The sequence below is a fragment of the Rhizophagus irregularis genome, chromosome 1, assembly GCF_026210795.1.
Source record: "Rhizophagus irregularis chromosome 1, complete sequence".
Classification (NCBI taxonomy): Eukaryota; Fungi; Glomeromycota; class Glomeromycetes; order Glomerales; family Glomeraceae; genus Rhizophagus; species Rhizophagus irregularis.
The window spans coordinates 1109917-1126359 of NC_089429.1; the positions used below are offsets into that span (position 1 = coordinate 1109917).

A 16443-nucleotide genomic window follows, 5' to 3' on the forward strand; every position below is an offset into this window, starting at 1 on the left:
TTCAGAACTAAGATTAACTTTTACTGCTTCAACATTTTATTCCAAATGTTTGCTTTTTCTTGTTTCAGGAATAACAACCATATTATTTCCCTGTAAAAAGTATATAATTTTAAATAAATGTTATGATATTAAAATGTAATAAAATTTTAAGGTTAATACTTACATGAGCAAGAATCAAAGGTAAACAAAGTTGACCTAAAGTTACGTCTTTCTTTTTCTCATTAAATTTATGTACAACTGCTAATTTTTATTGACATTTTCACCTTGAAAACGTGAAATCATTCTTCTAAAATCATCTGATTTAAAATCATCAATATTTTTCCTAAATAAATAAATATATACATACATATATTTGTAAATTGCTAGTAAAGTACAATTTAAAAAATGATAAATACTGTTAGAAATCCACGCTATAGTGATACAAGCTTCTATAATTCCATTTTTTTCAATATTCAATCTTAAAAAATAATATTAATATAGATCGAAAGGGTTAATATTAATCATGTTAAATATTAATAAAAATTGATATACTTACTTCAACTACTTGAACTGCGGCAATAGGATGAACTTTATACAGAATATTCAGAAAGAACAATATATTTAACTTTTCCTTCCTTAACAAGTTCTGCTAGAGCGTTAACAGAGGTCTTATGCACAGTACCATTACAAAAAGTTACACATTACTGATAACAAAAATTAATTATAATTTAATTAAAAATTTTAAATTAAATGGTTAAATTATCTTAAAATTAAAATAAAGTGACCCTAAAGAAGTGTTCCGAAATTAAAGGTTACATTTTATCTTTAATGAACTCATCTAATCTTACACTAAATATATTAACATGTAGTTGTTTGAAAGCTTTACGAATTATTAATGAAAAATGGCCTGTTAAAGGTACCAACTTTTTTTTGCAAAATATAAATTTATTTAATATCAATATTGTTTTATTTATACACATGTTCCTTTTATGAATCAAAGATAAATTATGTGGATACCCTACTACATGTAAAACTTTCTAAGTAAAATATCCAGTTTTTTAATGGGACCAACAGATTGATCAATAATAATCAGAACTGTTGCTATTATAATTGGTTGTATTTCATATTAAAAAACCAACATGTAAATATAAGAAAGCAGCCAATCTAGAAAGTTAGTGTTCTCATATTAGCCAGCCAGATAATCTAATAGATCTTTAAATCCATCTAAATAAAATTAAATAGCTTCCAAAGTATACTAGTTGATTGGTAATATATCATATGATTGCTTGATCATATTTCGTAATATACCTCATTTTAAAACCACAAAAAAATAAAATTTTACAACTCATATTACGCGAAACATTCAAAAATAATCCTGGAATAGTTTGTTATAAAAATAGATTTGAAGATGATTATAAAAAAATTACAATTCGTTTCTTTTCATATGATTCTAGTAATATTATATTATTTTACATTGCTTGACTAATATCTAAACAGAAATTATAATCACAAATGATACTATCAATATAAAATCTAACAGTAAATGTAAAGCAAGAGAGCTCTTATTTTTTAAATTAAATTTAATATGAAGGATTTATTGTCAAATAATATATTATAGTTATTTATCCTAAACTAGTAATATGAGTTTTGAAGTTTTATGATTTTCCTGCTTACCGGAAAGATGAAATTATATACGAGCTTTTAAAGAAAGTGGGATATATAGAAAGATTAGAGGTCAAATGGAATTATAAATACAAAATGGTCAGAGCCAGGATTCGCTTAACAAAAGAAATGGAAGAAAAATTTCAAAAAGGTGGATCCAATATAGTGCTAACAAGAAATGACCGTACGTGTTTTTTCAGACGCAAAAATGGACGCTTCAGCAATTAAAAGAAGATATGAATGGCAAGCATATAGAAAATTGGATATAGAGGAATTAGAAAAGAAGGACAAGGAAATTATTAAAAATTACAATGCAACCTTCGGTGGACACTTTGCCAAAGTGATCAAAATAAACAAATTTAAATATATTTTGATTTACTTTAACAATGAAAATGATTTATTAAATGCAATTTACAGATCCACAATGGTAGAAGATTTAGGAAAAGGTTTAAAGATAAAACTTCAAGACGAATTGATTGGAGATAAAGGGACGTACAAGCGAAAAACAGGAATAAACAGATTTAAAGTGCCAACACAAACAAAGAAAGATAAATTTGTTGACGCCCAATCTGATATTCTATCAACAATACCGCGAACAGAAGAAGAACATGCAGATTTTGACGCCTTGAACAATAATTTCAGTGACAGATTGAATAAGATTGAGAAGAAATTAGACTTGCCAAAAGGAAAGGATAAGAAAATGGAAGAAAAAGATGACATTAACAAAAATAAAAAACGCGTAGTGACAACGCAAGGACAAAGAGAAGATTCCGACAGCGAATAAACAAATTTGTCCAGAAAATATTATACAAAATCAAGAATATTTCCTTTTGATTCAACATTTGAATCTGATAGAAGATACGACAAATAATTAGAGTATAAAATTAGACGCTATCTTAGGTATTTTCATCAATAGTGTAGTTTTAAATTAGAATTTTTTTTGATGACAAAATTTTTTCGAAAATTTTTTATTTTTACAATATCATTTTTATTTCAATAGATATAAATTAGCAAAGCCTCTACTTTTTAGAAAATATTAAAAACTTACAAAAACATAGTAAAATTGATTTAGTAATGTAGTTTAGGAAAAAACAATATTAATTTTTAATCAACACAATTATTATTTTTAGTTAGATTTTAAATTAGAAAACTTAGAATAGATATACTTTAGTTATAGAGGGTATTATATTTTAGATATAATATTTTCTAGGTGTTTTAATATTTTGTATTGACTTTTGTATACAAAATTAATAAACGCGTTACTAATTTCTTTTAAAAAAAAAAAATAAACTAGTAATATGAGCTAGCTTAATGATGACTGATAATGTATAATTATGGATTATTTTAATTACACAATATCATTAATCATATATATTAAAAGCCACAATTATACATTATTAGCCATATTCCTAGTTTAGGTATAAATTAATAGATGTAAAAATATAACTCATACATAAACTTTATTTTTTTTTATGAATTATAATAAAATTTTCTTTGGAAAAATAAAATCAAACTTTCAAACAAATTTTCAAATCTAATTTTCAGACAAAATTTTTCAAATCAAATATCAAATTTTTAAAATTTTCAAATGACTTACCAAATGTGCCCAAATTTCAATACTCCCTTTAACAATATTCCACTTGATAAATGTTTTCATAACCATCATCTTCAATCTGAACCATTTACTTTTCAATATTCTATTACTTACCTATACATTCTTTTCATTTTCTTAATTATATATACAAATCTCCAATGTTAAGAGACTTTGAAAATAAATTTTTTGATAAAATAATCCCTTCATTAGTTAAGAATTCTTTTTCATTAACAAAATTAGCATTATTTGAATGTGATATAGACTTATCATTCATAGCTGTGTTCAAAAATTTCCAAGAACTTAATTTATATCAACCACATACTTGTTTTACTCCTTATTATAATAAAATTCATAATTAATACATTCTTTTTTCTCTCATTAAACTTCTCTCTCTCAACTCTCTCAAATCTTTTCATCTATCAAATCTCTTTCTTCTTGAATATTTCCTTATCTCAAACCTTTCATATTACAAACATTACTATCTCTCTTACCTTTCATATTATCCTAAATATTCTCCTGCACTATCTATTCTTCTTTCATTTCTTGATTTACTTCTCCATTTCTTAATTTTCTTTATGAATTTACTCTCATTTTATAATAAAGTTTCTTTCATCATCTCTCTCTTTCTACAAACACAAAATTGATTTGATAGTTAATTTAAAGAATATCCTTACAAATAATTCCCAATAGTATATACATTAATCTTCTAAGCAATCTTATATTACATAGCTTGGCCCATAGCTTACCAAATATAGTATGGAGATGTAATCTATACCCTTTGGTCAATTTGGGAATACTCGGCCATTCTTAGATAATTTTTACAAGGGGATCATTTGCATCGCCCATGAAGCATTGCACCATGCTGATTGGTGTCAGAGATCCTTGTAAAAATTTACCCTTTCTTGATCATTTGATCTATTTCATGTGATTTCATTCTTCACATGTGATACCCTTTATTCAATTATTCATTTCTTTGTTGAGTTCTTTCCTTAATAACTTATCAACTCAACATTATCCATCACCGTTGGTTCCACAATTTCTGTGTCCAAGTTCAATTCTTGGAGGTGATTTTCCTTCTTTTTTCAGTTTTCCATTCTAAATATTCTTTTTAAAGAAAAAGATAAGAGAAATCATCACATTCTGTTTAGACACGATATTTTGGTAAATTTCTCAATTATTTTTTTTCATTTTAATGAACAGTTTCTAATAGTTCATCATCTTTTTTTTAAGTAGTTTTCTGAGTTTGCTTGGATCTCAGTAAGTAATAATTTTGTTTTTTCTTTGAATTTTTTATACAAACTTCACTAACATTTCTTTTTCTATTGTAATCGGTTGGTTCTTCAGAGTATTTGGACGCGTAGGAAAAGTTTAATTTTTTCTTTGTTTTAGATGGTTTCTTCAGTGTACTAGATGAGGTGTATTTTTAATCACTTTATTTCAGCAAAATGATAACTAATAATGAATTTTTATTCTTTTTAGGCAACTTTTTAGAATCATTTGGCGTGTGAAAATAACACTCATCTAAATTATAAAATAATTAATATCTCACTCACATTATCTACTTCTCCATCTTTCCTATGATAAAAGCACACTTGCAATTTCATCCCGTAAAAAAAGTCGATCCATTTTTTATATTCCATCTTTTTTCTGTAAAAGGCTCATGTTTCCGGAATGAATAGCCTTATATTACGGAATTTATCAAATTATTTACATTTTCCGTGAATATTGATCCGTGAAAGGCTCATTTTTATGGAGTTTTTACAGAAATAATGGATAAAATTTTTTATAGAGCATAGAAGCGAACTTAGAGTTAAAACCCTAAAGATGGAACCCTGGAACTCTTTCTGCTGATCTTTCAACCAAAAATTTTATGGAAGAAATATCAAATTTTATTAAGAAATACTATAGTTCAATGCAGGAAGAGATAATAAACAAAGCTATTAATGAGTTCTATGAAGACTTTAAATGGTTAGAAGCAACCTAGGACCAAACACTATTACAGAACCAGATACCTTCCCGGTAACAATGTTTTTACCAGGTGGACCTAAAACACGTCCTCTAAACATATATCTAGTTGAAACTTTCTTATTAAAATGGAGTGGTAAAGTTTCTACAAACTTCTCAAACAAAATTTTTGGCGCAGCAACAACTCTACATCATGTGAGGCATGTGAGCTGGGACTTCTAAATATACTAAATATCTAATTTTTATTCATTAGATAAGGCAAAGTACAAGAAATATTAAACGGTCAAGATTCATGTGAAAATAATGGAAGGTTCAAAATTTGGAAAATGAGGGGAACGAATAATATTGAGCAAAGATGTGGAGATAGATATAAGAAAATAACTACAAATCTAGAAAATCATGTTAGAGAATTGGAAGTTGATGCAGCGACAAATTTGCTGATCTCAAGCACTAAGTTTCAAAATTCACTTTTGTAATATTAATAAAAAAATCAAAACTATTCAACCAAGGTAAAGTCTACTATGTATTTATTTTAAAGGATGGAATTTGAAAAGTTTAGGTATAAGGTCACATGTAATATAATAATGAACTAAAATATTTTTTTAACTTCTTTGTTTATTAAAATTACAAATAATTATCTTTTATATAATTATATGCATTAATATATAAATTAGTATAATATGATTGAACTATAATATTATGTAATTTAAATTCATTTACTTCATCTTTTAAACAAAATAATTCAATTTCATCCCTAGTATAAACATCTATATCTAAAATAGCCAAATATTTGACCCTTTCCTTCTTCATAATATATTTCTTTATACAAAATAAAGTCTTCTCATTCCTATCCAATACTATATTTTTAATTAACAATTTTTTAATAAAAGTATTTTGTGAATTTTTTAAAAATATTTCCAGATCAATTATCCCAAAAGAAAGAGCTAAACTTAAATATTCTAATTTAGGAGGAAGAACTTGTCCTAAATTTTGTAATACAATTGAGCTTAAATCAATACAATCATTATAATCAATAGTAAGATAATTAATATTATGTTGATTATTTTTAATGATTGAGTAAATATTATTATCACCAGGTAAACCCAAACCAAAATATCTAATCCTTTTACAATATTTCATAATGAACTTGAATAATTGTTGTTTTTGTTCAATAAATTCGGTATCATTTTCAAAAAAAAACCCAAAATTTTCTAAACAATCACCAAATTTCTCTAATAGTAATTGTAATGACTCAACATGTAATATTTCATCTATAAATAAAGATATCAATTTAAAAGGTTTAATAACCTTAATAATTTGTTGAACAAAATCAGAATTTAAAGAATCACAGTAAAGAATATGAATAGAATCTAAAACATTCAATTGATCAAAAATTTCTTGTAAAATATTAACTATATTTTTAAAATCAATGTAATAAAATATAATTGTATTTAAAGTATTTGAACAATTCGAATTTTTTAAAGATAAAAATGGATTATATATATTAGCATAATACCCAAATAAAATTTTTTTGAGACCATTTTGTGAAATAATCATTTGTGATATATATTTTTCAATTAATAAATAATCATTGATGAAACGATTTCGTTTATAAAATTTAATTACAAATGATGAGATTGATTTGCAATTACTAGAATATAAAAATTTCAAAAATGAAATAAGATTTTGAGTTATAATAATAGAAAAATCTAAAGTTAAATTTCTGATATGGCATGTAAGATTTTGATTTTGTAAAATCTTCATATTATTTAAATACCTATAACCTGTAAAAGGTAGTACAACTTCAAGAGAATGTAAATTTCCTTCATTTTCAATGAACACTTCAAATAATGATCTATAAACTAAGTCTTCTAGCTTATAATTGCATTTGCCAATCCAATTTACAATAGAATTACAAATTTTATTTGTATCTAAGTATTTAATAAAACTAGGATAATTGAATAATGTATTTGTAAATTTTAAATCATTATTAATTTCATATTCATTAAATTTTGCTTTACTATTTTCATTTAAAAAGTGTAAATAAATTTTAATACAATGATAATTTTGAGTAGGAGCTGAAAATGGATCTTCCCATAATATCGGAATGGCTAAACGACACCATAATCTATTAACTAAAATACATGAATACAATGTTGAAAAATCTTTTCTTAAATACTGTATAATTTCTTCTGTTAATTCAGGTAATTCCCCAGAAAATAATTTTGAAAACGCCATGTTGGTTAAAGGAAATTTCGTTTCAAATATTTCAAAAAATAATTTATTAATTTTCGGAGTTGTAGTAGGTGTTGTACAATTTTAATTAATATTCCATAAAAAGACAACAATAGAACTAAAAATAACATGTAAATCATTCCTTTTCTGCTCCCATCCATCTGATCGACAAGAGACATGATTTGTCAATCAAGTGGATGGGTGATTCCCCTGATTCCGGCCTACTAATCTTATTTGTTACAGCGTATGAAATCATAAACCAAATTCTTATTATTTAAATACATAATTATTTGTGACTATTTGCAAAATTAATAAAAAAGATTAAAATTCCATAATTAATTAACTTATTATAAGCAAGTTTATCGTGTAATTTCAAGTTTTGGTTATGATTCCGTATATATTAAGTATTATTAGATCACGTTATTTTTAATTTTCTCGAATCAAATTAAAAATTATATTTTGTCTTTTTAATTATACTAAATTTTAATGATAAAAAAACATGATTCTATTTTAGTCCCTATGTTTTTATAAATTAATAATATTTTCCTCAATAATCTTTGAAAAATAAAGTAAACTACCGATGATGATCACTGAACCTGCGAATAACCTAAAAACAATAAAACCTTAAAATAATTAAAATATGATGATTTAATATATATTGATACAATAGTTAAGAAAATCAAATTTATGCAAACGATAAAAATATAAAATTACTTGTAAAATATAAATTGAATGAGCTATATTAGTTAATTATAAATAATCAATATAAGCCTGAATCCCTAAAGTCAATTCTAACGAGTTATTACTTTGTAAATTATTTATAATAAAAAATTAAAGTTGGTCGAAAAATAGAAATGATGCTATGAATTTACTGATAATAAAAGTCTACGTAGACGCAATACGTTACACAATTTAAAATTATTTATGTAGAGGGTAGTCTAGGCGTAACATTGATTATATAGTTTATCTAGAATAATAAAAATAATAAACTTTATAATTAATTAGCTAAAAACAATTTGGAATAATAAATGTTCACAAATCTGATCGTCCCAGACGTCCCAGTCGTCCCACGGTCCCACTTCAAGAATGATCAACATTAATAAGTTTTGTGCGACATGCGTAATCGGAATTCATACTCCATAAAAATTAACTTAATTTGACATAATTTAAAATTTAATAACTCCCTTTTTTATTTTCTTCGTTTGCAATATGACATGCTCAAAAATATTTTCAGGAGATTTACCCGAATTAGTGGATGAAATTATACAACATTTACGGAATGATATTTCAACATTGTATTCATGTATTTTAGTTAATAGATTATGGTGTCGTTTAGCCATTCCATTATTATGGGAAGATCCATTTTCAACTCCTACCAAAAATTATCATTTCATTGAAATTTATTTACAATATTTGGAAGAAAAAGATAAAGAAAAATTACAAGATTATGGTATTAATAATAATTTAATTCCTTTAAATACATTATTCAATTATCCTAGTTTCATTAAATATTTAAATACACAGAATATTATTTCAACTATTAAACTGTGGGTTAAAGCCGTTAGAAATTTATCAAATCAACCTTCATTACAATTTTATCCAGAATGTGATCTTTTAAAATTTATATATGAATCATTATTTAAGATATTTATTGAAAGAGAAACAAATTTAAATACTTTTGATAATTTTATCTTTTCAAATAATGATCGTGATTATTTTTATATTGCTTTTAAATTAATTTTACAAAATCAAAATTTCATTAATAATATCAAAAATTTAAATTTCACCATTTTTATTACATCACGAATAAATATAACAACACTTATCTCTTATTTAAAATCAATTAATACAATTTCATCACTTAACTATGCCTTTTATGGTTATCATTGTAGATTTAATTCCATAAATTTAAATTATTTATTTACTTCATTATTAAAAAATTCTAATATTTCGAATACTTTAAAAATAATTACTTTTAGTAATATAAATTTTAATAACATTTTTGGTTTTAATGAAATATTTGAACAATTAAATGTTTTAGAATCTATTCATATTATTGATTGTAATTATTTAAATTCTTTCATTCAACAAATTCTTAATATTATCAAACCTTTTAAATTAAAAACTTTATTTATGAATAATGAATTACCAAATATTGAATTATTACAATTATTATTACAAAAATCTGGTAATTATTTAGAAAATGTTAATTTTGGGTTATTAATTAAGAATGAATTAAAACTACAATCACTTGAATTAATTATAAGATACTGTATGAGGATTAAAGTTTTTGAATTATTCGGATTTGATAATCAAAATATTTATTTATTATTCAATTTAATTGAAAATATTGGTCAAAATCTTAATTATCTTTCAATTCATCAGATAAGTGATTCATTTACTAATAATATTGAAACTAGTTTAATTGTATTACAAAATTTAGGTCAAATCCTACCCTTTAAATTAGGATATTTAGATTTAAATCTTATGATTGAAAATGCAAGTGATTTTGAAATATTTTTAAAAAATTCTCAAAATACTTTTATTAATAGATTATGTATTAAAATTATGATTCGTGAAGGTGATGATATTTTACTTTATATAAAAGAATATATTATGAAAAAGAAAAGAGTTAAACATTTGAGTTTTAAGGTGAATAATAATGATTTATTCTTCTTAAAAGATGAAGTAAAAGAATTTGAATTATATAATATTAAGGTTCAAAGTTTTTATTATTTTTCAAGCACTTTATTTGTTTCTTGTATAAAAAGAAAAATGTATTAGTAGTTAATGTACATAAATTAAATAAAATTTTTTATAACGTGACGTGAGAATTTCAGGCGATCATACATAAAATTTATTTGATTATAACACAATTTTATCATACTCTAATCGTACCTATAAAAAGATTCCATCCAATGTTAAAAATATTCGTAGTCTTTTTTTTTTTACTTATTCACACTGATTCCACTCTACTTACACGAGTGCAAAATCTAACTTCTTTCTCTAAGGGGGAAAGAATGATTAAAATATAAATTTATGATTATATAGATTTACCGTTTAATGAATACTTCATTTATTAACAAACCAATTACTAAAAATGGTTCAAGGGCCAAATCATTCATGTAATTAATTTCGTTTAGATAGGTAAATATAGCCTGGATTCTTTTCCTTTCTTTACGATCATTAAGTATCCAGTGTTCAAGATACTAGCAAACATATAAGTTACCTGGTTAATGTAAAAATATTATAATAATAATTATTAGCATAATAGAAATAGAACCATTTAAAAGACCAATTTAAATGAAAATACATACTTACTTTTTTATATTAAACCAAATGATTTTGCAATAATATTCATATCACATTTCAATTGAAGTTTAATTCCTTATATATGTCAAAGGCAAATAAAAAAATTACTATGGGCGATAGTATATTGTCATTCTACTGACACTAATGCATTTAGTTAGTAAAAAAGTAATTTCTCAATAAACAAAGAACATACTGATCAAGAATGTGCGTCTCTAGCGTCTCTGCAAGAAATGTTAACTCACCCTGACTTAGTGATGTTAAATGACATTGTCATTTGACTAATTTTCAATGACATCTAAATTAGTGTTTTGATCGTGTACGGATAAAAACCATGGTATCCGGATATCCAATTATCTGGATACCGCGGTTTTTATATATCCGGATAGAAAATATTCAGTTTAACCTGTTACTCGGATAAAAAAAAATAAATCATTTAAATAATTACTAATTTTATTTAAATTATTATCTATTAATTATTTAGGGTATTGCTAAATATCACCAGTGGTGACGGTCACAATGCCGGTCAGTGTTTTATTAAATTTTAATTCAGGCCAAAAGTGCATCTTAATGCTGGTATGGTGAGCTAAAATAATATTCGATGATCGGCAGTAATTCGGGCCGTCTGTAATGCCAGCCCGAATTTTGCGAAATTGAAATTTGTCAAGACTCAAGACTCGAGGTAAGTTAAACGAAATTTGGGATTTTGTAATTTACCGCCATTGTACGTTTGGCCCAAGTTACTATCAATCTATGATTTAAAAAATTTTTTTTTTTTTAATAGATAGGTTGAATTGATTAATTTTAAGAGTAATATAACAAAACTAATTAGTTTTATGCCTAACCTTTCATTATTTATATAAATAATGTACTTATTGTCAAAATTTTACACTTAAATTTTTCAAAAAATTGACCTAATTCAGGTAAAATTCATAGTACCGGCCGAAATTAAAATTTTATTTTATTTAAAATTAATAAAGTATCACTAATTTATTAAAAATATTATGTCAACTTTTATTTGTTAAGATCAATTGATGAAAAAATTTTCTTATATATATAATCTTCTCCGATTTCAGTTTCTATCCGGATATATCCGGATTTATGTTCGAACTGGATAATCCGGATAATTTTTAAAATGTCATTTGCAAATGACAAATGATAATAAAATGACACATGTTATTTTTAAGTGAAAATGTCATTAATGATAATCATCACAACTAATGCTTTTAATATCATTAGTTATATTAAGAATTTGATGATAATATTGATGGTATCTCCGAAAATATTACTAACAAAATAATTGAAGATATATAGTGAAATTATATAGGTGAATCTGATGGAAGAACATATGATTTTGAAGTAGGTGATCATGATATTCATCCAGCAGATACTAACATGTTAGCTAAATGGAAATTACTTGATTTTATTTGATGAGCCCTTTGATTTTAAACTATACTATAATATATATATAATATCTATTTGCATTATATAAACCAATCAGAAAGTTTAAAATTAGTTTAGTAGTTTAGAATTAGCTTAGAAGTTTAGAATTAGTTTGGAATATAATTTGGAAATTCTAACTAGTTTAAAAAATTGCTATAAGTTTAGAAGGATCCTTTAGAAGCACTGAACAAATAATGCTACATACTTACATGATTATTAAATGTTATATAAATTCCTATATTACTATATTACTCATATAAAATTACATACTAAAGTTAAAACATAAAAAATAAAGAACTAAAATGCCGCAGTTTGTTTTTAAAATAATTCTGGCTATCATTATAGATCACATGATATAATAAATATTATCTACATGACATTTAGATCATTTGTGTCATTTCATAACACTGATCGTTGTACACCGATTGACAAAAGATCTAGCCTTATACTCCATGGGGTGTCATGTGGTGCGGAATTAATAAAAAAAAGGAATGATTTACATGAAATTTTTTGTTCTTTTGTTGCCTTTTTATGGAAAGTTGTACAACTATGAAATTGATAAATTTTATTTCATTATTGAAACGAAAGCAACCTCCCTTCCCTTTTGTTTTAATAAAATGGCATGCTCAAAAGTACTTTCAGGGAATTTACCTGAATTAACTGATGAAATTTTACAATATTTTAAAAAAGATATATCAACATTATATTCATGTATTTTAGTTAATAGATTATGGTGTCGTCTAGCCATTCCATTATTATGGGAAGATCCTTTTTCAATTCATAACCAAAATTATCGTTGTATTGGAACTTATTTATGCTTTTTAAATGAAGATAGCAAAGCAAAATTTAATGAATATGGAATCAATGATAAATTATTACTTTCAAACACATTATTCAATTATCCCAGTTTTATTAAATACTTGGATACATATAAAGTTTGTTGTTCTACTAAAAAATGGGTCTCTACTTCAGTGGGTAAAGGCAATGAGAAACTAGAAAGCTTGGTTTATAGATATTTATTTGAAGTGTTCATTGAAAATGAAGGAATTTTACATTCTTTTGAAGTTGCACTACCTACGGGTATTGATCATAAATATTTTTATGATAATATGGACCTAATTTTAAAAAATCCAAATTTTACATGCAACATCAAAAATTTAAAATTAGATAGTAATGATGATATTCCATTTGAAAATACTATTATTACATTTTTAAAATTTTTATATTCTAATTGCAATTCAATCTCATCAATTTTTTTAAAATTTTTTATTTATGATATCAATAATTGTTCATTAATTGAAAAACATTCATCACAAATGATTGTTTCACAACATAATATCAAAAAAATTTCATTTGAATCTAATCCTATTTTATATAATCTATTATTATCATTAAAAAATTCTAATTGTTCAAATACTTTAAATACAATTATATTTCATTACACTGATTTTAAGAATGTAGTTAGTATTTTACAAGAAGTTTTTGATCATTTAAATGTTTTAGAATCTATTCATCTTATTTATTGTCGTTCTTTAAATCCTGATTTTGTTAAACAAATTATTAAGGTTAATAAACCTTTTAAATTGAGATCTTTGTTTATGGATGAAATATTACATATTGGGTCATTGCAATTACTATTAGAGAAATTTAGTGATTGTTTAGAAAATTTTGGATTTGGACTTATGAGTGATGAATGTGATGGACCGAGACGACAATTATTTAAATTAATTATGAAATATTGTACAAAGATTAAATATTTTGATTCGGGTATACCTGATGATATTAATATTTATCTATTCATTAAAAATAATCAACATAGTATTAATTATCTCACTATTGAAATAGATTTTCACGATGATTGTGCTGGTTTAAGTTCAAGTGTATTACAAAATTTAGGACAGGTACTTCCTTCTAAATTGGAATATTTATGTTTAACTCTTTTATTTAATATAAGTGATTTGGAAATATTTTTAAAAAATTCACAAAATACTTTTATTAAGAAATTAATAATTGGACATATTATGCAAATTAAAGATGAAAATATATTACTTTATATAAAGGAATATATTATGAAGAAGGAAAAGGTTAAATATTTGGCTATTATGTTTGATGATGATTTGGAAAATGAATTATTTTATTTAAAAGACGAAGTAAATGAATTTAAATTACATAATATTATAGTTAGAAAATTCTTTGATTTGTATATTGATGTATATGATTTTATAGATGATTTTAATAATTAGGAAGTTGTATTTTAATTTTATCAATGTCATAAGTCCTTACTAGTTTTCTCATTTCTTTGCGATTTTTTTCTATCTCCTCTTTAATCTCTTTTATCTCTTCAACCTCTTGCTTTGTATTATTTATTACCTCTCAGCTTCGTCTACACGTTAAAAATAAAAATAAAAATAAAAATTTTTTTATTAATAAATAATGAAATTATCAATTTTTTGTATTTTGAATTTTGACAACCATTGTTTAAGGGAACAAAAATTTACACGATTTTTTTTTTTTTTGATAATCGTTAAATATTAAAAGAAAGAAAATCCACACGAATATTTTTTAAAAAAGCTTAATTAAAGAAAATTTATACGAATATTTTTTTAAAAAGCTTAATTAAATTAAATTAAACTTTATTATTGTTATGGTCAAGAATTGTGGATTAACTGGATTACGCGCAATACTAAAGTTAATAATTCCTTGTTAAAATCAAATAATTTTAACAAATTTTTATAATTTTTTATTATATTTTATAGAGAAATTATTAATTAGAAATATGATCTAATAGTAAAAATGAAAATATTTTGTACTATGCAAAAGAACATTATGAAAAAAGACAGGGTTAATATTTAGCTTTTTTTAGAGACAAAATGTAAGATAATGATGAAGAACGGCCGAAAATTATAATTTTGGCCCGAATTATAAAAATTTAAAAATTTTAAAAAATTAATTTTTATATTTTTATGGTGAACGAACTGAACGATCACCACTAGTAGCGACAGATCCTTAAATGTTTGTCAAAATTCTGGCCAGAGTTAACATCTTAATTCTGGCAGAGTTTAAATTTTTGGTTGGAGTAATTACCCGGGTAAGTTTTCAATGTATTAAAATAAACTAAAAAAAAAATAGTCATTTATTGAATTTAATATGTATATATATCAGGACCAACAAATCCATCCATTATTTCTTTTTATACTTTCGTATTTCTTCATATTTTTCCTCAATAATAACTTAAATTATTACGAGGAATTTTTATAAATTATAAAAATTTACGAGGTTCATATATAATTTTATAAATTATAAAAATTTACAAATACAAGTATCAAATTTATTAACTTTTTCTTACTATATGTCTATATCACCATTATATTACGTTAATCTGAAGTTATAAAATGGTTTAAACATTGCATGTATTTTTTTTATTTATTTATGTTCTACATTTTAACTGCAACCTTTATTTTGCCAGCCAAATATCTTATTACGACAAAACTCGTTACGACAAAGTAGGCTAATTATTAGCGTTAAACAATATCACATGATTTGTTTTATATTTCAAAATTTACGTAGATTCTAATTTTGCCTAGTGCTTCTACGTCATAGTCCAAGTAGATTATCGTAATTACTATGAACTGTTTTTTGGATATTAAGAAAATCTCTAAAGCATGCGCGTGAATAATTTTATTGCTATTAATACAGACTCGTGAGTGATTTAAGATGAATTTTGCTAAAAAATTACATGAATATTTATTACCTTCGTCATCTTTCAAAAATCATAATTATTCACCTATACCAAATATAAAATTACGCCTTTTCACTCATTTATAATTTTTATCTATTGTTGAGTTCGATAAGAATATTTTTAAAAATGAAGGTACAATTAAGGTAATTTAATAATGCGGAGAACGAATTATTTAAATTTCTTATATCAGGTCATCCATTTATTTTATTTAATTGATCACATGATTATTGCGGCAATGGAGGACCAAAACAAGAATGTGTGATTGCATGGACACAGAAACCTTATATCTAAATGTTTAATTTATTTTTGGATGAAACCCAATTTATCTCAAATAAAAAACAAAAAAAAGGAAATAATTAAATATTTTAATTTATTTATAAATGTTGGGAACTGAAAAAAAAGTCATAGTCGATTATCTTTTTTTAACAAATTAGGACTTCATTTACTGTGGTTTATGTAGTGAACTCAAAAACTATAGATTACGCTATGTCAAAAATGATCATTGATTTATGAAAAA

General features: G+C 24.0%; 4 protein-coding genes across 4 annotated transcripts; all 4 read left to right on the forward strand.

Annotated features, from left to right (window-relative positions):
* Positions 1-1849: 1849 nt before the first annotated feature.
* Positions 1850-2425, forward strand: OCT59_000195 (uncharacterized protein; the record flags this gene model as incomplete). Its single annotated transcript, XM_025325932.1, has 1 exon — positions 1850-2425. The coding sequence occupies one exon, from the start codon at positions 1850-1852 to the stop codon at positions 2423-2425; it is 576 nt and encodes a 191-aa protein (XP_025178794.1).
* A 2775-nt stretch (positions 2426-5200) lies between these two features.
* OCT59_000196 (uncharacterized protein) lies at positions 5201-5676 on the forward strand (the record flags this gene model as incomplete). Its single annotated transcript, XM_066138656.1, has 2 exons — positions 5201-5336; positions 5459-5676. 2 exons carry the CDS (start codon positions 5201-5203, stop codon positions 5674-5676), a joined length of 354 nt encoding a protein of 117 aa, XP_065988133.1.
* A 2968-nt stretch (positions 5677-8644) lies between these two features.
* OCT59_000197 (uncharacterized protein) lies at positions 8645-10219 on the forward strand (the record flags this gene model as incomplete). The annotated part of the gene is made up of 1 exon (XM_025332010.2): positions 8645-10219. The coding sequence occupies one exon, from the start codon at positions 8645-8647 to the stop codon at positions 10217-10219; it is 1575 nt and encodes a 524-aa protein (XP_025178791.2).
* A 2585-nt stretch (positions 10220-12804) lies between these two features.
* Positions 12805-14430, forward strand: OCT59_000198 (uncharacterized protein; the record flags this gene model as incomplete). The annotated part of the gene is made up of 2 exons (XM_025317217.2): positions 12805-13162; positions 13355-14430. 2 exons carry the CDS (start codon positions 12805-12807, stop codon positions 14428-14430), a joined length of 1434 nt encoding a protein of 477 aa, XP_025178790.2.
* Positions 14431-16443: the final 2013 nt, after the last annotated feature.